At 44.4% G+C, this 22,242-nt stretch overlaps 2 protein-coding genes across 9 annotated transcripts in view; both read right to left on the reverse strand.

Annotated features, from left to right (window-relative positions):
• asb4 (ankyrin repeat and SOCS box containing 4) lies at positions 1-16,422 on the reverse strand. 2 transcript variants are annotated; one of them, XM_014178492.3, is made up of 6 exons: positions 14,154-16,422; positions 7,373-7,672; positions 6,971-7,213; positions 4,230-4,477; positions 3,215-3,319; positions 1-1,802 (listed from the first exon to the last, which is right to left on the reverse strand). In XM_014178492.3, the coding sequence occupies exons 1-6, from the start codon at positions 14,452-14,454 to the stop codon at positions 1,614-1,616; spliced, it is 1,386 nt and encodes a 461-aa protein (XP_014033967.2). In that variant the 5' UTR covers positions 14,455-16,422; the 3' UTR covers positions 1-1,613. The 2 variants fall into 2 exon arrangements, with proteins under 2 accessions (XP_014033967.2, XP_014033966.2); XM_014178491.3 differs by having other exon boundaries at positions 6-1,802; positions 3,215-3,328; positions 14,154-16,421.
• Positions 16,423-16,738: 316 nt separating this feature from the next.
• ppp1r9a (protein phosphatase 1, regulatory subunit 9A) overlaps positions 16,739-22,242 on the reverse strand; it is a 129,012-nt gene continuing 123,508 nt past the window's right edge. For 4 of the 7 annotated variants that reach the window (XM_045709835.2, XM_045709837.2, XM_014178495.3 and 1 more), the window contains 4 exons: positions 21,543-21,662; positions 21,115-21,138; positions 20,537-20,719; positions 16,739-20,021 (listed from right to left, as the gene is read on the reverse strand). In XM_045709835.2, coding sequence (XP_045565791.2) covers positions 19,809-20,021; positions 20,537-20,719; positions 21,115-21,138; positions 21,543-21,662 — 540 coding nt within the window. In that variant the 3' untranslated portion in view covers positions 16,739-19,808. The remainder of the gene's footprint in view (positions 20,022-20,536; positions 20,720-21,114; positions 21,139-21,542; positions 21,663-22,242) is intronic. The other 3 variants (XM_045709836.2, XM_014178500.3, XM_045709838.2) reach the window with 1 other exon arrangement.

A 22,242-nucleotide genomic window follows, 5' to 3' on the forward strand; every position in this document is an offset into this window, starting at 1 on the left:
GATCAACAAAGGGTGAAGTTATTTAGAGACCATACATCATTATTGTGTGCTGTGTTGCCATTGAATAGATGCTTTATTGAACTTATAGGTCTCCAAGTGCATGCTGTAGGCTACTGTACATCTGTGCAATGCTAACTGTTTCAAGAAGTCATACATTCCCCCCAGGTGGTCTACTGCCCATCTTTGGGCAGATGTAAACACAGAGATTGCAGCAGCATAGAAATGATTCAAAATAACACAACCTTAGATAACGCAGTCATTATCAGAGTATTCCAAAAACATTTGTCTTAGAAGTAAAGATAGCGAGTCCCTGTGATGATGTCTGTGCATCACACTGTCAGCACTATCAAGTGAATGGAAACACACTGAGAAATGTCTTGAGTGAACTGCCAAGTATTTGTCCTTTTGAAAGGAGCGCGTGAGAGCAGGGTGCGCTGGTTGCTGGGTGAAATCTGAAATCCACTCTGCAGTGGTGAGTCATGGGGTTACCCACACAGAGAGAGGGAGGGAGAAGGGGGGAAGTGATAAAGAAAGAGAAGGAGGAAGGGAGGGGAGCAGAGAGAGGGGAGGAAGGAGAAAAATATAAAAAGGGAGAGGGGAGAGAGAGGGAAGGGAGAGGAGGGGGAGAGGGAAGGCAGGGAAGGGAGAGGGAAGGAAGGGAGGGAGAGGAGAGGGAAGGGAGGGAGTCAGACAGCCTGAAGTCAGTCAGTGCTGCAGTGGATCCTTGGTGTCACACCAACAGGTGACATCATAGACCAGGACATCCAGTATTAATGTCTGAAAGAAGCTTCAGCTGTCAGACTGATACATCCATCACGTCGGGCTAAAGAAGACCAATGTCCTCATATGTCATTATCACAATAGACTGGAGTCTACAGTAAGATCTAGATATCCAGTCAGTGTGTTTGACCCAGTGTTAGTCTCGACTACTAGGCAGTGCTATCATCATCTCTTTTGGTTCCACTTTCAGCAACAGCAGCATCTCTTAGTACAGTTTTTTTTATTTCCTGTTTCAATGACTGGACCTAAGTGATAGTGTTTGGAAAGCACCTGGCCAGACTTCATTTATCACTACACTCTATGTCTAGGGGTCCTAGGCCTGGCTAAATGATGTGTAACCTATCTAAATGTGTGCATTAACATGAGAAGAAAGACTAAGCGGGCCAGGTGTTGAACACATGTGTCCGAGGAGACAGCAAACTTACCAGGTTCAGGTCGATCTCTGTCTCAACGCTATACTTGTGGTTGGTATTCGTTCAAATAGTGATATACAAAAGGCCTTCAACAAGTTTTTACACAAACGCTGGCTGGCCAACCTCCCTCTTTGCAATCACCTGCAGTCTCTTATTGCCCCCACCTGTGAGCAATTCACTGTTTATCGAGGCTTCCTGGCAGAGCTCAGCACCTGACCTGGTTGCTGCTGCCACCTAGGGATAGAGTGTGGAAGTGGCAGTGTGCTGTATACCTGTGCACCTAGCTAAGTACTAACTAACCTAAACTACCCTCCATCTATAGTACTACCAATAGCATCAGATACTGTCTCTCGTGTATCACTCAGGGCAGCTGTTCTCTAAAGGTAGATCATTCAGTCAAACACCTAATCAGTAAGTCCATCAATAGAAGGTCCCCTCAGGTTCCAGTAGCAGGTATCTCTGGATGGGGGTAGGTATGGGGAGGGTTCCTACCCCAGAGTGACAGCGGTTCTCCATAGCCCTCCTGACAGCACACCGGGCCTGGTGCATCAGACAACGAGGCGTGTTGGAGCACACAGCAAACATGGACTCATAGAATTCCTCATGTTGCTGGAGAAACAAAACAGAAACCTATTGCAGCGACCTTAACCCAACACATAGTGACCTTAACCCAACACATAGTGACCTTAACCCAACACATAGTGACCTTAACCCAACACATAGTGACCTTAACCCAACACATAGTGACCTTAACCCAACACATAGTGACCTTAACCCAACACACAGCGACCTTAACCCAACACATAGTGACCTTAACCCAACACACAGCGACCTTAACCCAACACATAGTGACCTTAACCCAACACACAGCGACCTTAACCCAACACACAGCGACCTTAACCCAACACACAGCGACCTTAACCCAACACATAGTGAACTTAACCCAACACACAGCGACCTTAACCCAACACATAGTGACCTTAACCCAACACACAGCGACCTTAACCCAACACACAGCGACCTTAACCCAACACACAGCGACCTTAACCCAACACATAGTGACCTTAACCCAACACACAGCGACCTTAACCCAACACATAGTGACCTTAACCCAACACACAGCGACCTTAACCCAACACATAGTGACCTTAACCCAACACACAGCGACCTTAACCCAACACACAGCGACCTTAACCCAACACACAGCGACCTTAACCCAACACACAGCGACCTTAACCCAACACACAGCGACCTTAACCCAACACACAGCGACCTTAACCCAACACACAGCGACCTTAACCAAACACACAGCGACCTTAACCCAACACACAGCGACCTTAACCCAACACACAGCGACCTTAACCCAACACACAGCGACCTTAACCCAACACACAGCGACCTTAACCCAACACACAGCGACCTTAACCCAACACATAGTGACCTTAACCCAACACACAGCGACCTTAACCCAACACATAGTGACCTTAACCCAACACACAGCGACCTTAACCCAACACATAGTGACCTTAACCCAACACACAGCGACCTTAACCCAACACATAGTGACCTTAACCCAACACACAGCGACCTTAACCCAACACACAGTGACCTTAACCCAACACATAGTGACCTTAACCCAACACACAGCGACCTTAACCCAACACATAGTGACCTTAACCCAACACACAGCGACCTTAACCCAACACATAGTGACCTTAACCCAACACACAGCGACCTTAACCCAACACATAGTGACCTTAACCCAACACACAGCGACCTTACCCAACACCTTGTCAAAAGGTTTGGATCTCTGGGCGTAACGACTAGCGTGTTGGGTTGACAGTCACTGGACCCGGGTTAAATGTCACTATAATATGGAGAATACGCGTAAATGAATGTCAGTGCATAATCCCTTTGGGGTGATTATATCATATTAAATGTGTCTCAGACTGGTCCTGATTAGTGTGCAACTAAGTCAGCAACATTTCAGTTTGTTTAACTTTATAATGCTGCAAAGTTACCTTGTAGGAGGCGTCAGGAATGGATGATCTCCACTTGTTGGTGGGTTTGATACACTCATATGAGTTCATCATGACTTCCACTGCATTGGGACACTCATGGCAGGCCTGCAACACCTACAGAGTTAGACAAATGGGTCGTTCCACCAAATTAGTACCTTTTGCATTCCTTTGATATTTTAAGTGGAAATTGTGCACCAATTTAGAATTTTAAAAGCCTGCCAAATTTGATACATGTCCCTCTGTGACTTCTAGGAAGATCTGAACCCACTTAACCCCAACATTGTACAACAAGTTTTCACCATCATTGCCCTAGTTATTTCCAAATATTATTATTCCATGTGATTAGCGATTAATCTAATCACATAAAATGTCTGTCCCTCATTTTATGGTGAAACTATACATTTTTTAAATTAGTTTTCCAAAAGAAACATTGAATATCTAATAGTCAAATCCTAGTGTAAAAGCAGGTGAGCTGATTCTACTCTTTTTGGACATTTTTTGTTGTTTTGTGGTGGAACACTGAGCAGGTCGAGCATAACATGTCAACCCTGTTACCCATAGACAGGCTAGACATTTTTTAACAAAAACATGTATTTTTTGTGAATCTTGCAGTGTCCAACACTGAGACATAATTTACAAACAAAGCATGTGTGTTTAGTGAGTCCACCAAATCAGAGGCAGTAGAGATGACCAGGGAGGTTCTATTGATAAGTGTGTGAATTTCAGTTTTTTCCTGTCAAAATGTAACGAGTACTTTTGGGTGTCAAGGCAAATGTATGGAGTAAAAAGTACATTATTTTCTTCAGGAATGTAGTGAAGTAAAGGTTGTCAAAAATATATATTGTAAAGTACAGATACCCCCAAAAAACAACTTAAGTAGTACTTTAAAGTATTTTTACGTAAGTACTTTACACCATTGAACTCCAGCAGGTATCTCTGCTGACCACCAAAGTGTTACCCCTACCTTGTGGAACTCCGGCCAGTATCTCTAATGACCTCCAAAGTCTTTCCCTACCTTGTGGAACTGCGGCGGGTAGACCCGTGGAGCTCCGAAGTTGAGCAGCAGCTGGTAACAGAGCTCAGGGATAGCCATGGGCCTGACGGAGGTGACCTTCAGGACGTACTGGATGGGTTCACAGCCGTTGATGTCCATGGTCGTAGTGTTCGCCCCCGCCTCCAGCAGCATCTGCATCAGCACATGGTCACAGTTCCAGGAGGCCTTGTGCAGGGCTGTCTTATAGTCGTCTTCATACAGGTTAGGGTCTGGAACCAACAAAGGGTTAGGGCCTGGAACCAAGAAAGGGTTAGGGCCTGGAACCAAGAAAGGGTTAGGGCCTGGAACCAACAAAGGGTTAGGGCCTGGAACCAACAACGGGTTAGGGCCTGGCACCAACAAAGAGTTAGGGCCTGGAACCAACAAAGGGTTAGGGCCTGGAACCAACAACGGGTTAGGGCCTGGAACCAACAAAGGGTTAGGGCCTGGCACCAACAAAGGGTTAGGGCCTGGAACCAACAAAGGGTTAGGGCCTGGAACCAACAAAGGGTTAGGGCCTGGAACCAACAAAGGGTTAGGGCCTGGAACCAACAAAGGGTTAGGGCCTGGCACCAACAAAGGGTTAGGGCCTGGAACCAACAAAGGGTTAGGGCCTGGCACCAACAAAGGGTTAGGGCCTGGAACCAACAAAGGGTTAGGGCCTGGAACCAACAAAGGGTTAGGGCCTGGCACCAACAAAGAGTTAGGGCCTGGAACCAACAAAGGGTTAGGGCCTGGAACCAACAAAGGGTTAGGGCCTGGAACCAACAACGGGTTAGGGCCTGGAACCAACAAAGGGTTAACAGTAATGTAGTTTGCCTCCTTTTTTTCTACCAGTAATTAGCATACACAATTACCTAGACAAATGCCTGGAAGATATGATTTTGAGGCCTTCTGTAGGGGTGTGATGAGACACAGACAAAGTCGTTTTGCATCCTGATGATGATAATGCATCTGACGAGGTGAACCATGATGTAAATCCAAGCCTTATAAGGGGCCGTATCAAGCGTCTCAGAGTGAAGTGCTGATTTAGGATCAGTTTTGCTGTTAACCCATAAGAGTCTAAGCCCTGTCTAAGCCGTGAGAGGGGGTAGGGTTCTACTAAGCTATATAGAAATGTTTTAAGAATGTCATACCAAGGATCATTTAGCTATTTGATTTTGAATTTTAAGACGCCTTGAAGAATAAAACAATTATACAAACGCATTGACTAACAGATTCACTACATGGAACAGATAGTCCCCCCAAAAATCTGAAGGAAGTTTGTTCTGAAGTATCTGTCCTATGCCTTATTTTTGGCACTCCATATATACTTCCATACATTTTTTCAGCTGGTACCGGGGACCTTGAGACGAGTCTTGTGAGGTCTGTCGTCACCCGACATGTACGTGTTCGTGAGAGTCTCACCTTTCCACAGAGGGGTGTGTAGCCCACACTGTCCGAACACAGCAGATTGGCTGTGAGAAGACTGATTTTCGTGTTGTCTCATGGTCTGACAAACACTGCTCTAGCTCTGTCACCTTTCACCGCCGATGCAGAAGGCCGACATAGACGGATACAGTGGATTGAGATGCATCCAATGCAAAAAAACGATATCTCTAGCTTAAACTGACACGTTTTTTAAATTATTCTAATTCAATTTCCGCGGGGGCACGTACATCCACTGTAAGGGGTTTTACAATCAATAAGACAACATGGACAAGGGGGACCTGATCCTAGATCAGCACTCCTACTTTGAGATGCTTGATACATACAGTACGGCCCCAGACCTCATCTGTATACTTCTGGCCCTTCTTTGGACACTGTGTCAACTAACCTCCAGACGAGCTTCAATGCCATACAACTCTCCTTCCGTGGCCTCCAACTGCTCTTAAATGCAAGTAAAACTAAATGCATGCTCTTCAACCGATCGCTGGCCGCACCTGCCCACCCGTCCAGCATCACTACTCTGGACGGTTCTGACTTAGAGTATGTGGACAATTACAAATACCTAGGTGTCTGGTTAGACTGTAAACTCTCCTTCCAGACTCACATTAAGCATCTACAATCCAAAATTAAATCTAGAATCGGCTTCCTATTTCACAACAAAGCATCCTTTACTCATGCTGCCAAACATACCCTCGTAAAAAAGCCTATTCCTCCTTTGGCAGCCTTTCCTTCCAGTTCTCTGCTGCCAATGACTGGAACGAATTGCAACATTACCGAAGCTGGAGACTCATATCTCCCTCACTAACTTTAAGCATCAGCTGTCAGAGCAGCTTACAGATCATTGCACCTGTACATAGCCCATCTGTAAATAGCCCATCCAACTTCCTCATCCCCATATTGTTATTATTATTTTTTGCCCCTTTGCACCCCAGTATCTCTACTTGCACATTCATCTTCTGCACATCTATCACTCCTGTGTTTAATTGCTAAATTGTAATTACTTCGCAACTACGGCCTATTTATTGCCTTACCTCCCTAATCTTACCTAATTTGCACACACTGTATATAGATTTTTTTATATTGTGTTATTGACTGTATGTTTGTTTATTCCATGTGTAACTCTGTGTTGTTGTTTGTGTCACACTGCTTTACTTTATCTTGGCCAGGTCGCAGTTGTAAATGAGAACTTGTTCTCAACTGGCCTACCTGGTTAAATAAAGGTGAAATAAAAAAATAAAAAAATAAAATAAAAATCTGTTAGGAGTGACCCAGAACACCAATCCGTTTTACCTCACCTGCACCGTGGTCTAGCAGAATGCGGCAGACCAGGTGGTGGTCCTCGCTGTAGGTCTGTTCACGGATGTCCAGGGCCCAGAAGGCTGCAGTGATCAGGGGCGTCTCCTGGAGGGAGTTGACCGCGTCCACCTGGGCCCCGTGGGAGATGTAGAGAGCCACCAGCTCAGGGATGCCCAGGCGGGCTGCCGTGTGTAAAGGTGTGTCCTCGTCTTTGCTCTGACTGGGCTTGTTCACATTGCCCCCTGGAGGTAGGGAGGGAAGGAGGCAGGGAGATAGAAAATGCATAAGTACAGTAGGCCTACTTAATCATATGATTTTGCATATCCAAAGACATGGCAACCTCAAAATAACATGATTTTACCTGCACTGAACACTTTTATTTAATCTCCATCCATTCTCACCATTAAGGATGAGTTGCTTGGCACAGTCCACAGACTCTTTAGTTATACAGTAGTGTAGTGGTGTGTGTCCACTCAGAGACAGGCTGTTGACCCTCGCCCCGTGGCCCAATAACAGGGCCACACAGTCACCGTGGGCGACCGTACAGGCCACGTGAAGTGGGGTCTTCCCATTGGGCTTCCTGTTAACCGCCGCCCCCTTCTGCAGCAGCACCAGGGCTGTCTCCAGGTAGTTGTACATTACACAGACGTGGAGGCCCATCGCCCATGAACACTCTAGCTTGTAGTCTGGCAACCAGAAACCTAGAGTAGTGAAAAAAACATTACAAATATTAACTTTTTACAATCATTAACTTCTCTGGGCTAGGTGGGACATGACCGTCCCACACTATTCAACAGCCAGTGAAATAGCATGGCGCAAAATATAAAACAGCAAAAATATAATCATTTCAATTTCTCAAACATACGACTATTTTACACCATTTTAAAGGTACACTTCTCCTTAATGTAACCACATTGTCCGATTTCAAAAAGGCTTTACAGCGAAAGCAAAACATTAGATTATGTTAGGAGTGTACATAGACAAAAATAACCACACAGCCATTTTCCAAGCAAGGATATATGTCACAAAAACCCAAAACACAGCTAAATGAAGCACTAACTTTTGACGATCTTCATCAGATGACACTCCTAGGACATCATGTTACACAAAGCCTATTCCTGGACGGTTTTGTTCGATAAAGTTCATATTTATATCCAAAAACAGCATTTTACATTGGCGCGTGATGTTCAGAAAATGTATTCCCACCAAACCTCCGGTGAATGACCACATCAATTTACAAAAATACTCATCATAAACGTTGACAAAATACATAACAATTATTTTAAGAATTATAGATACATTACTCCTTTATGCAACCGCTGTGTCAGATTTTAAAATAGCTTTTCGGCGAAAGCACATTTTTCAATATTCTGAGTACATAGCTCGCCATCAAAGCAAGCTATACAGACACCCGCCAAGTTCTGGGGTCACCTAAACTCAGAATTAGTATTATAAATATTCTCTTACCTTTGCTGATCTTCGTCAGAGTGCACTCCCAGGACTGCTACTTCCACAAGAAATGTTGTTTTTGTTCGAAATAATCCATATTTATGTCCAAATACCTTGAGACAAATACCTTGAGACACAAAAAGTCAAAATGTTCCATTACCTTTCTTAGAAGCATGTCAAACGTTGTTTACGATCAATCTTTATGGTATTTTTTACGTAAAAATGCGATAATATTCCAACCGGACAATAGCGTATTCATTCCAGAAGAAAAATAAGGAAAGGCTCTCTCGTGGGATCGGGCATTACCAATCGCTTTGTCCATAGGCAGTCCACTCATTGACTGAGCTACTATTCTCTGCCCGGTTACAGGACAACGATGAAAAAACTTTCTGAAGGCTTTTGACAGCCAATGGAAGCCTTAAGAAGTGCAACGTGACCCCACAGACACTGTAGTTTCGATAGGGATTAGAAAGAAGAACTACAATTCTCAGATCTCCCACTTCCTGGATGAAGTTTTTTTGGTTTTTGCCTGCCATATGAGTTCTGTTATACTCACAGACACCATTCAAACAGTTTTAGAAACTTCAGAGTGTTTTCTATCCAAATATACTAATAATATGCATATTCTAGATTCTGGGCCAGAGTAGTAACCAGTTTAATTTGGGTACGTTTTTCATCCGGCCGTGAAACTACTGCCCCCTATACTTTAAGAAGTTAATGAGACTCAATCTCCCCTCTCTCTCCCAATGGCATCCTGAGAGTAGTGAGCTCCGGTCACTCGACAACCTGCCCGCTCAATCCCATCCCTTCCTCCCTCCTCTAGAGCATCTCTGGAGAACTTCTCCTCACTTCCCTCATCTATTCATTCCTGACCACTCTGACTTCAAAATGTCTCGAGTCACTCCACTCCTCAAGAAACCAACACTCGACCCCTCTGTGTAACGGTGAATCTCCACACTGCCAAAGCTGAATTATCTCTCCTCTGTTCTCATCCTCCTAGATCTATCTTCTGCCTTCGACATCGTGAACCATCAGATCCTCCTCTCCACCCTCTCAGGGCTGGGAATCTTTGGCTCTGCACACTCTTGGATTCCATCCTACCTGGCAGGCTGCTCCTACTAGGTGACGTGGAGAGGATCTGTGTCTGCACCATGTACTCTCACTACTGGTGTCCCTCAGGGCTCGGTTCTAGGCCCTCTCCTCTTCTCTCTATATGGTCTCTCATATCATTGCTATGCAGATGACACTTAACTACTTTTCTCCTTCCCCCTTCTGACACCCAGGTGGCAACACACATTTTTGCGTGCCTGGCAGATATCTCAGCTTGGATGTCGGGCCACCACCTCAAGCTCAACCTCAACAAGACGGAGCTGCTCTTCTTCCCGGGGAAGGCCTGTCGCTACAAGACCTTTCCATCACAATTTACAACTCCAGTGTCCCCCTCCCAGAGTGCAAATAACCTTGACTTGACCCTGGACAACACCATGTCGTTCTCTGTAAACATCAAAGCAGTGACTCGCTCCTGCAGGTTCATGCTGTACAACATCCGTAGAGTACGACAGTACCTCACACAAGAATTGGCTCAGGTCCTAATCCAGGCACTTGCCATCTCCGATCTGGACTACTGCAACTTGCTGTTTGTTGGCTCCCCGCTTGTGCTATCAAACCCCTGCAACTTATCCAGAATGCCGCAGCACAGCCGGTGTTCACCCTTTCCAAGTTTCAGTTGAAGCTCACATACACTACAAGACCATGGTACTTGCCTACGGAGCAGCAAGAGGAATTGCCCCTCCCTACCTTCTGGCTCTGCAAAAACCCTACACCCCAACCAGAGTACTACGGTCTGCCACCTCTTGGTCCTCCCACCCCTACGGGAGGGAAACTCCCACTCAGCCCAGTCCAAGCTCTTCTCTGTCCTGGCAACCAATGGTGGAACCAGCTTCCCCCTGAAGCTTGGACAGCAGAGTCCCTACTAGAGGTTGACCGATTATGATTTTTCAACGCCGATACCGATTATTGGAGGACCCCAACAAAAGCATATGCCGATTAATCGGCCGATTTTTTCCTTTTTAATAATGACAATTACAACAATACTGAATGAACACTTATTTTAACTTAATATAATACATCAATAAAATCAATTTAGCCTCAAATAAATAATGAAACATGTTCAATTTGGTTTAAATAATGCAAAAACAAAGTGTTGGAAAACAAAGTAAAAGTGCATTATGTGCCATGTAAGAAAGCTAACGTTTAAGTTCCTTGCTCAGAACATGAGAACATATGAAAGCTGGTGGTTCCTATTAACATGAGTCTTCAATATTCCCAGGTAAGAAGTTTTAGGTTGTAGTTATTATAGGAATTATAGGACTATTTCTCTCTATACGATTTGTATTTCATATACCTTTGACTATTGGATGTTCTTATAAGCACTTTAGTATTGCCAGTGTAACAGTATAGCTTCCGTCCCTCTCCTCGCTCCTACCTGGGCTCGAACCAGGAACACATCGACAACAGCCACCCTCGACGCAGCGTTACCCATGCAGTGCAAGGGGAACAACCACTCCAAGTCTCAGAGCGAGTGATGTTTGAAACGCTATTAGCGCGCACCCGGCTAACTAGCTAGCCATTTCACATCGGTTACACCAGCCTCATCTTGGGAGTTGACAGGCTTGAAGTCATAAACAGCGCAATGCATTGCGAAGGGCTTCTGGCAAAACGCACGAAAGTGCTATTTTGAATGAATGCTTACGAGCCTGCTGCTACCTACCATCGCTCAGTCAAACTGCTCTATCAAATCATAGACTTAATTATAACATAATAACACACAGAAACACGAGCCTTAGGTCATTAATATGGTCGAATCCGGAAACTATCACGTTTATTCTTTCAGTGAAATATGGAACCGTTCCGTATTTTATCTAACGCGTGGCATCCATAAGTCTAAATGTTCCTGTTACATTGCACAACCTTCAATGTTATGTCATAATTACGTAAAATTCTGTCAAATTAGTTCGCAACGAGCCAGGCAGCCCAAAATGTTGCATATACCCTGACTCTGCGTGCACGGAAGAGAAGTGACAATTTCACCTGGTTAATATTGCCTGCTAATCTGGATTTCTTTTAGCTAAATATGCAGGTTTAAAAAATATATACTTCTAACTATTGATTTTAAGAAAGGCATTAATGTTTATGGTTAGGTACAGTCGTGCAACGATTGTGCTTTTTTCGCAAATGCGCTTTTGTTAAATCATCCCCCGTTTGGCGAAGTCGGCTGTCTTTGTTAGGAACAAATAGTCTTCACAGTTCGCAACAAGCCAGGCGGCCCAAACAGCTGCATATACCCTGACTCTGTTGCAGAGGTGACACATTTTCCCTAGTTAAAAGAAATTCATGTTAGCAGGCAATATTAACTAAAGATGCAGGTTTAAAAATATATACTTGTGTATTGATTTTAAGAAAGACATTTATGTTTATGGTTAGGTACAAGTTGGAGCAACGACAGACCTTTTTCGCGAAGGCGCACCACATCGATTATATGCAACGCAGGACAGGCTAGATAAACTAGTAATATCATCAACCATGTGTAGTTAACTAGTGATTATGATTGATTGATTGATTGTTTTTATAAGATAAGTTTAATGCTAGCTAGCAACTTACCTTGGCTTCTTACTGCATTCGCGTAACAGGCAGGCTCCTCGTGGAGTGCAATGTAAAGCAGGTGGTTAGAGCGTTGGACTAGTTAACCGTAAGGTTGCATCCCCAAGCTGACAAGGTACAAATCTGTCGTTCTGCCCCTGAACAAGGCAGTTAACCCACCATTCCTAGGCCGTCACTGAAAATAAGAATGTGTTCTTAACTGACTTGCCTAGTTAAAAAATATTTATATATAAAAAATAAATAACAACAATCGGCAAATCGGTGGCCAAAAATACCGCCGAGGGCTGAAGCGCATTGCGAGTAAAAATCATCTGTCCTCGGTTGCAACACTCACTACCGAGTTTCAAACTGCCTCTGGAAGCAACGTCAGCACAAGAACTGTTCGTCGGGAGCTTCATGAAATGGGTTTCCATGGCCAAGCAGCCATGCGCAATGCCAAGCGTCAGCTGGAGTGGTATAAAGCTCGCCACCTCTGGACTCTGGAGCAGTGGAAACGCATTCCCTGGAATGATGAATCATGCTTCACCATCTGGCAGTCCGTCAGATGAATCTGGGTTTGGCGGATGCCAGGAGAACAGTTCTTGTGCTGATGTTGCTTCCAAAGGCAGTTTGGAAATCGGAAAGTTTGGTGGAGAATGAATAATGGTCTGGGGCTGTTTTTCATGGTTCGGGCCAGGCCCCTTAGTTCCAGTGAGGGGAAATCTTAACACTGTGTCATACAATGACATTCTAGACGATTCTGTGCTTCCAACTTTGTGGCAACAGTTTGGGGAAGGCCCTTTCCCGTTTCAGCATGACAATGCCCCCGTGCACAAAGCGAGGTCCATACGGAAATGGTTTGTCAAGATCGATGTGGAAGAACTTGACTGACCTGCACAGAGCCCTGACCTCAACCCCATTGAACACCTTTGGGATGAATTGGAACGCAGACTGCGAGCCAGGCCTAATCGCCCAACATCAGTGCCCAACCTCACTAATGCTCTTGTGGTTGAATGGAAGCACCCCCCGCAGCAATGTTCCAACATCTAGTGGAAAGCCTTCCCAGAAAAGTGAAGGCTGTTATAGCAGCAAAGGGGGGACCAACTCCATATTAATGCCCATGATTTTGGAATGAGATGTTCGACGAGCAGGTGTCTACATACTTTTGGTCATGTAGTAAATCTTAAGGTGAATGCACTAACTGTAAGTCGCTCTGGATAAGAGCGTCTCCTAAATTACTAAAATGAAAATGTTCCACCAAGAGTGTCTGAATGCCTTTTGCACATTCGGTTACCTTGACTAATAGCAGGGGTAACTGTTGTATTTTAACTAGGCGAGTCAGTTAAGAACAAATTCTTATTTACAATGACGGCCTACACCGGTCAATTGTGCACCGCCCTATGGGACTTCCAATCACGGCCAGTTGTGATACAGCCTGGATTGAAACCAGGGTGTCTGTAGTGACACCTCTACCACTGAGATGCAGTGCCTTAGACCGCTGCGCCACTCGGGAGCCTTTACTTAGCATTATTATATAAGGTGGCACAAAGAACATGAGTGAATATAACGGTATGCATGAGGAGAATAATAACAAGAAAGTCAATCATCTTGTGCCCTTTCCAACTCTAGAAACTCTCCCTGGACATCACTCTACTCAGGGTACTCTAAGTGGGTCTGATGGAGTTCTATCGCCATCCAGTGGGGGGTATCCTACACTACTCCTCAACACCTGTATTATAAGCACCGTTGACAGTTAAATAACCCACCACACCCTATCTAAACTAATGCAAACAACAAGACAGCCAAGCCACAAATCTGCTTTCAATGCCCTGAGTATATGCATTGTCAGACATACAGTACCAGTAAAGTATCATCTATTGCAGGCATGCATAGAGTTAAACCAATGCAAAGTGTTGCATCAAACCCCCCACCACACATGGAGGCCTATATTAGTCAGTCAACAGTGATATCAGTATTCACCTTTACCATGCGTGAATGAAATCACAACCATGCCTTTACCTTAGTTCCTGCATACTCCTACAATGCACAACCCTAGTCTGGAATCCAAACTCACTAGCACAACCCCAATCCTACCTTGCTTGTATGAGGCCAGGACCATGCGTTTGTCCTCCACCTCCAGCACAGTGTCAATGTCCAGGTTGGTGGTGTACAGTATCTCCAGGACCTCCGTTACGTTGTTGGTCTGTAGGGCCTCCAGGAAACGGGCCTTGATCTGCCTAGCAGTATGTTGTCTGGGGGTCAGCAGCTCCTCCATGGCCCACTGTCCCTTCTCTTCTTCTGGTGTTACTACTGCTCTCACCAAGGCATGGAGGCACCTTCTGATGATGTCATAAATGGTGGATAGTATTAGGCTTACACGGACAAACATAGACATCCCCTCCCCCTCTGGGGGTCTCCTCCTGAAGTGACAGTGTCCCCCACAACACACCACACCAGGATTCTAGAAAGAGACAGGAAGGGAGGAAGTGAAAGAGAGAAGAGAGGGAAGGACGGAAAGAGAGTGGGGTATGAAATTCAATCCCTCTAGAGTCATGTTATTAGGCAGATTATAAATAGATAGGAAGGTGGGAGTTGGGTTCAGTCCCAAAATTGCACCCACAGTGTAGTCTAGAAAACCAGGCCATAGGCAACAGCTAGATGTCTAGAGAGACTACCCATAGGGCTATGGCAAAAGTAGTGCACTATAAAGGGAAATATGGTGTCATTTGGGACTCAGTTCAGTTGTGATTGAACCAGGCAGACGTGGGTTGGCCAGTGTTGATCCTCAACTGTGCACATTCTGACTGAATAGCATTATGGGGGGGATGCTCACAGTCACATGGTCAGGTGATAATAATAGTATACAAACAGACATTTATATTTAGCTCCATGTGGACACAAGGGGAGCCAAGCAAGGTTAACAGTGAACAAGTGTACTCTATGCATTCTGCAAAGCTCTGTGAAATGTACCTGGAATTGATGATGTCTGCAGGGTGTGATATGAGTGGATATAAGCTAACCTACATCACAGGAGGTTGGTGGCACCTTGATTGGGGAGGACGGGCTCATGGTAATGACTGGAGCGGAATAGGTGAAATGGTATCAACAAAACCAAACACATGGCTTCCATGTGTTTGATGCGATTCCATTCGCTTCATTCCCCCCATTATGAGCCGTCCTCCCCTCAGAAGCCTCCACTGGCCTACAGGCTGTGAATCAATGACTTTGTCCCAAATGGCACCCTATTCCCTACATAGCCCGATGGTCCCTAGTCAAAAGTAATGCACTGTATGGGTATTGGGTGGCATAATGGACGCACACAATCCGTTCCATATCCTTCTATGACATCTGAGTATGTAATGATGCGGTGTGTTGGGTGCTATGTGTCTGCGCTGGCTGTGTAGTTTAGATACATTACATAGAGCAACATTTAACCACATAAATGCAACTGGAAACAGGGGATGCAGTATTGCAAACAAATACTCACTCATAACTCATACCACAAGGATACTAAGAAAGAAAAACAGAAACAAAAGGCGGGTTTGGAAAAAAGTCTCACTCTGACAGGTTCAACTGATCTGGAGGGGTTTATTTAACATGAGTAATAGAGGCTACGTTGTGCATCCAAGATGGCACCCTATATAGGTCAGTGGATCCCAACTCCAGTCCTCCCTTATCCCCAACAGCACACATCGCTGTTGTAGCCCCAGACAAAGTCACCTGATTCACCACTAAAATAAGGAGTTCAATTCATATTGAGAATGCTACTGGGACTCTGTATAGGCATCATCATGGTGCCTGGGGTTCTTTATACAGCTAGAAAAGGACTAGCTCTGGTCCATCATGACGACAACAACGAGTTGCCTCTGCCTCCGAACGTGCACTATCGCCCTGGACCAGAGCTAGAGAAGGACATGACAAAAAAATAGAAAAGCTTTACCTTCAACATGTTTTTTTCCTACAGACTCTCAGTGCTGTTCTAGCACTGGTTTGGAGAAAGCAATGTCATGGGATGACTGCATGAGATGCAACACAGTAGAAAGGAGAAGGAAAACAACGGAACAATGACAGTAACTCTGTCCAGTGACTCTGTTCCAGTGACTCTGTTCCAGTGTCTCTGATCCAGCGACTCGGTTCTCTGATCCAGTGACTCTGTTCCATGTTATTATTCAGTGTGACAGACAGTTGCCCTTTCAACTTTTCAGAATGCAAACGAGGGAGAGCAAGAAAATGAGAAAAAAAGAAAGAGAGGGGAACAAGAAGCACAGCTAGCCTATCAATCATGATTATCTCTCGCTCTCAGAACATTTGCATGGACCGATCAACCCCGACCACAGCCCCCAGCCCCAACCCCAGCCCCAACCCCAGCCCCAACCCCAGCCACAACCCCAACCCCAGCCACAGCCACAACCCCGACCACAGCCCCCAGCCCCAACCCCAGCCCCAACCCCAGCCCCAACCCCAGCCACAACCCCAACCCCAGCCACAGCCACAACCCCGACCACAGCCCCCAGCCCCAGCCCCAGCCCCAACCCCAGCCACAACCCCAGCCACAGCCACAACCCCAACCACAGCCCCCAGCCCCAAACCCAGCCCCAACCCCAACCCCAGCCCCAAAGGTCACACAAACTGTACACAGGCAGCGTACTGACACAGTAGAAAACAAGGCTTCTTCAGGGTTAATACAACATATTGCTTTCAGCTTTTACTGTACATACAAAAGTCATAGAGTGCTATCCAATGGTAGAATGGGTGGGTGAGCGTTGGGAATAGGTTGAAGTAGTGTTACAAAAGGGTTTCATCGTAGCATAACCCCAGGCGCTCTGTTATAAGAGTAGCAGTGGGGTAACGTGACAGGAAGGATGCTGCAACTACAATCACAATGAAAGAGGAAGGGGATTTTTTGTTGTTGCTCAGGTTATGCAATTTAAGGGCTGGATTTAAGGGCTGGATTCAATCCGTATCGCCGAAGTATCGCGGAAGATCCGCGTGATGTTAAGGCAATTTCCGATTGATCTGACATATGCAGTGTTTACCATGAATGCAGTCTCCGCGACGGTGGGAACATTGCCTTTAATTGTCAACCGCACTATAAAGCAGTTCTTCAGCGCCCCGGATTGAATAGAGCCCTAAATCGGGTTAACATACAAACTTCAAGCCTCGTAATCACTCAATTTGATGATCATTTTCATTTTTACAACATTTTATGAACATTTGTTTTAGAATTTTTTGGCAAAAGGGTAATCATACAATTTCTCGATATTATAATTATGCGTTAATACTCTAATGTTGCATAAGGTATTATAAACAATAGCCAAAATGCTTTGTTTTTAGCATAAAAATTACAAATAATATCAAATAAACATTTATACCGGTGTAATCTAAGTGGCATTGCATGGTACTATCATATTTGTGTCTCTTTAAAGGGACAGTTCACTGAAAAACTATCAGTTAGTATTTTGTTCATCAGTCCACTGTTAACACAATCCCACAGAATTGTGCATGTCACGTTTTCAAGATAGAGCACTTTCAGTACAGAGCAGAAACTGTGACGCTGATGTGTTTTGTTTTTGAGTGAACTATCCCTTTAACAGGAATGGGAACACTGTATCCAAAGCTGCCTTACATATTTCTGTTGCATCAGGCTCCGGTGTGAAGTTTCCCCTTAGGTACAGATCTAGGATCAGCTTCTCCTCCTCCAATCCTAACCTTAACCATTAGTGGGGGAAATGCAAAACTGACACAAGATCAGTGTCAAGGGGCAACTTCACCCTACTCTGTTGCAACAACAGTAGCATCACCGTCATGGAGACATTTCAATGGCCATACATTGTATGTAAACATGACCAAATGATGATTCCTGGGTAAGATAATGGAACAGAATGACTGACATATATTCAAAAGACATATTGCATACAGCATCATTATAGCAACGATGTCCATGTCATTTAAAAAATGTAAAGGTATCTATTAAGAAACATTGAGATATAAAATCCAAAGTGGTTGGACTGTATTGCGTGCATGTATCTAGTGCAATGTTTGTAATCGTGTATGTACCGCGGCGAAACCAAGGGCCCCAGTCATGATGAACCTGTAATGAACCTGTACACAAATACAACCCTCTCTTTTGATTTTGCGTCTTTCTTCATGTTTCAGTTTAGTTTTGTTGTTTGTATTATTTTGTTGTTGTATTGTTTGTGTGTCGTTGTATTTCATGTGTGTGACTGTTGTTTATCAGTGTATCACTATTTTGTTACTTGTCATGTTTAGTGGGTTTTTTTGTGGACCCTAGGACGAGTAGCTGCTGCTTCGGAAAAAACTCATGGGGATCCAAATAAACAAACACGTAAACAAACCAATAAACCCAGGTAGTGGGGTAAATACGCCCTGTTCTGAGAATTCTAACCAAAGAGCCTTTGCGTTATCCCAGGGCATACAACGCAAACAGAATCATCTGAAAAGATCAAATCACAAAAGAATGATGGCATGGTCATCTCTATTTGCCTGCTTAGAGACATTTGGGAAATAAAATAGAATAATGGATGACTAAATGTCGTCTCACTCTATTTTAACACTCGGGTAACAGCGGGTGGCGTTATGAAAAGGCAGCAATTGGGAATTACTTTAGTTATTTAGATAACATCAACTAGAGGTTGAAAGCAGGTTAGAGGCGGAGGTTGAAGAAGCGACATTATGCATAACTCAGGATCTTCTCTTGAAATCTCACCATCATGTTTTTGGAGCAGGGTTTGGTATGTTACAACTTCATGGAAATGTTCACTTCACACAAAGAGGAATCAGTCGACTCACTAAGTCCTTAGTCATTCATAGTGTGAAGTGCTCTAATACGATACAGAGGCAGGTTTACTGTATGCAGAGTAAAGGGTTTAGTTTATACAGTAGTTGAAATTCCAGTGTTGGGACCTCCAGTGTAGTTTCAGCAAAGAACATAAATACCTCTTGTTCCTCCCACAGACTTGGTTCTTATTCCACAAGTCTTGAAACTTGTCTGCTCAATAGACTTGAGTTCCTCTTGAGTAGTTCCAGTGTTGTTGTTATTCTCCAGTGGTGGGATTCAAGCAGCAGGCCTGGGCCCTAGTGGTGAGATCTTGGTATTGCACCACCATCCACTACACAGGTCTGGCCCCTAGTGGTGAGATTCAGTAATTGCACCACCATCCACGACACAGGCCTTTTATACAATATGTAATGTGCTTCATCAGAGCTATGAGGGGAGATTCAGATTTCATAAATCCATCTAGCTATCTGCACAGGATAAACATGTTCTCTATATAAAAAATGGCACGTTAGACATATTTATCTATATATTATCATATATGTACATTCACTACTTTTTCATTATGTCTAAAGGTGTTTAATATAACACATCATAGAAAGAGGAGGAACACAGACAGATGTGATATGCCTTTTAAAAAGATACTCAGAATGAATAAATACATCTAAATGACACCAAAATAAATCAAATGTAATGGCGCAGGAGGTTTGGAAACACTACGAGGATGTACAATGAGGTGAGAGGCAGCATCTTTACTATCCAACTGTCTGCTCATTTTGGTATCATCTGTTTGGTGGTACAGTAGCTCGACAGCCTCCACCACTACAGCCTGAACTCAAGCCCTGTTAGGTGTTCAGCTCAGTGTTTCTGCTGACTGTTTCTATCCCTGGAGATGTTACTTGGTAGCGGTGGTTGGTAGAAAGACAAGGAGAGGTAGGTCTTAAAGGCGTGGGTTACTCTGCTGTGCCCCCTGTTGTTTCGGAGTGGCCCTTGTTGCTGGGTTTGTGGGCCTGTTTCTTTTGCTGCTCAAGCTCTTTCTTGCGAAGCTTCGCTCGCCGTTTGTCCAGTTTCTGCCGGTTCCGCCGAGCCTTCTCCATCAGGACCTTGAGATCCTTCACCTTCTTCTTGATCAGAGCCCGGTCCTGGGAGGAGGCAACGCCAAGGGTCTATACATAAACACACCACACGCGTGCACACACATACACACACACACAGGACAGGGGTCAGAGATGGGGGGATGTGAGTGAACAGGAGCACTAGTCAGGGAATAAAACTCAGCAGCTATGATCAAAACAAATATAACAGGAGTTGTAACAATTTGAGTCTATATTGGCCCAAAGCTTCAGGGCAAATTACTATATCAAAATGTTAAACTACTTGTACCTTGACGGGTGGCACCAAACACCCTGGAAACAATGACAATACATAAACAAGGTGATACTAGTAACTAACTAGTAACTCAGGCCAGGATTCAAGCCAAGCAGCGAACTATAACAGACTTTTAGGATTGAGCTGACATGCAGCGTTTACAATGAATGTGATCTCCGCGAACGTCGCGGTAAATGCATTTAAGGTGCATTGTGGGCTGCGTAGTGTGATGCTCTATAACTCATTTAGAATTGAATCCAGAAGTAACTAACATAGCTGGATATCTACAATACCACAGACTTCAGTCCGTCACCTTGAGCGCAGTGCTGTCCAGCTGCAGTAGCTGGTCTCCGTCCACATTGTTGACCGTGAACTCTGGGATGTACTGCTCCAGATTTAGTCCCATGAGCCAGCGGGACACCTGCTGGGAGGTCCACTCTGTCACACTGATGTTCTGCCACTGGTGCTGCTTGGGGCACTGGCCCTCATCTAGGATCTAGACACACACACACACACACACACACACACACACACACACACACACACACACACACACACACACACACACACACACACACACACACACACACACACACACACACACACACACACACACACAGCGCCGAGAGAGCACACATAGTGATGGGTGAATAATTTCGAAATGTCTAGAATAGAAGTTGAGAGCATGCTGAAGACTGAATGTCACATTTGTGACATGCACTTCAATAGAGAAATAGAGAAAAACAGTAGCTTATGAAAGGTTTAGACTAATGAGTAAGCATGCATGTGATGTAAACATAGGCTTTTTACAAGCTTGGTAAACAGTATGGGAGCATGCATAATGTTTTGTTTTTCTGGCTTCCTCGGTGGCCACTCAGAACTAGATCTCACCTCGTCATCTATCATATCCAGACTCTGAACATGGCAGCACAGAGAACGACAGGACAGTTTGTTAACACAAAAACACAGCAGCGGCTCAGGGCACAAAATGGTACAGGGTACATACAAAATGGCCGACTAGCAAAGCTACAGTTGCTAACATCAAAAATAGTTAAATAGAATATAAATTGTAACTAATTAAACATGGAATAGGCCATTCGAACACCATTGTTACACATTCCAGACACTTGGCAACCAGAGGTTACTCAGCATGACATGATAGGAGCACTAGATGGGGAAATATAGGTCCCTTTTTCTTCATTTTCTACACTTGAGGTAATGTACTCACATTTTTTACATTTTAGGTTGAATAACTAGTTAACTATAACTTGTTGATACTAGGTAGATTTTTTATGTGAGATCAAATCCTTGTTTCTCACCTCGTCTGAGGAGAGCACCAGGGTGTGTGAGCGACCGGACATCTTGGCTTCAGTCACCAGACCACTGACCTCCACTGAGCTGCTACTGCTGGTACTCAGATCACCCTTCACCACAGGACCCTATTGAGAACAACACCATGTAAAAGTCTATTAGACCTTAGTCAAAACATTGTCTACATCCAAAATGGAATCCTATTCCCTATAAAGTGCCCTATGGGCCTTGGTCAAAAGTAGTGGGGAATTGGGTGCCATTTCAGACAGCCTATAGTCTATCTCAGTTCATTTCAAGGTCTATTTCATTGTATTCCCCTCTCAACACAAAGCCATTTTTGTTCTATGATGTTTTGAATCTAAAGCTAATAAATGCCATTGTTGAAGTCATTTGCTGCAGATTGATTATTTCAATCAATGATTTCATAATGAATAGAGGGAATATACAAGAGGGGCTCTAACAAACATACACAATTAAAACGGCATACATTCTACATACAGAGAATATTTGCACACCTATGGCTGATTCAGAGACGTATTGTATTATTCAATGATCAAACATGAATGTGATGCAATTAAATAGAACATAAATATTATACTGTATAATGAAACGGAATGTGCCATTTTACTGTGGTTTGAGCTGTTGTCTGGGGATCGGTATCTGAGCTCAGTCACCTTGACCCTGCAGTGTGTGTGTGTGTGTGTGTGT

This window comes from Salmo salar, chromosome 27, assembly GCF_965601325.2.
Source record: "Salmo salar chromosome 27, fSalSal1, whole genome shotgun sequence".
NCBI lineage: Eukaryota > Metazoa > Chordata > Actinopteri > Salmoniformes > Salmonidae > Salmo > Salmo salar.

Bases quoted from the DNA above. Each gene is read 5' to 3' on its own strand.
- asb4 (XM_014178491.3), bottom strand. From the start codon at position 14,454: ATGTCTATGTTTGTCCGTGTAAGCCTAATACTATCCACCATTTATGAC. The intron at 7,673-14,153 runs GTAGGATTGGGG...TCACTACTCTAG, and splicing joins CCTGGCCTCATACAAGCAAG to GTTTCTGGTTGCCAGACTAC. The intron at 1,803-3,214 runs GTAACTTTGCAG...TTGTTTCTCCAG, and splicing joins TTCCTGACGCCTCCTACAAG to CAACATGAGGAATTCTATGA.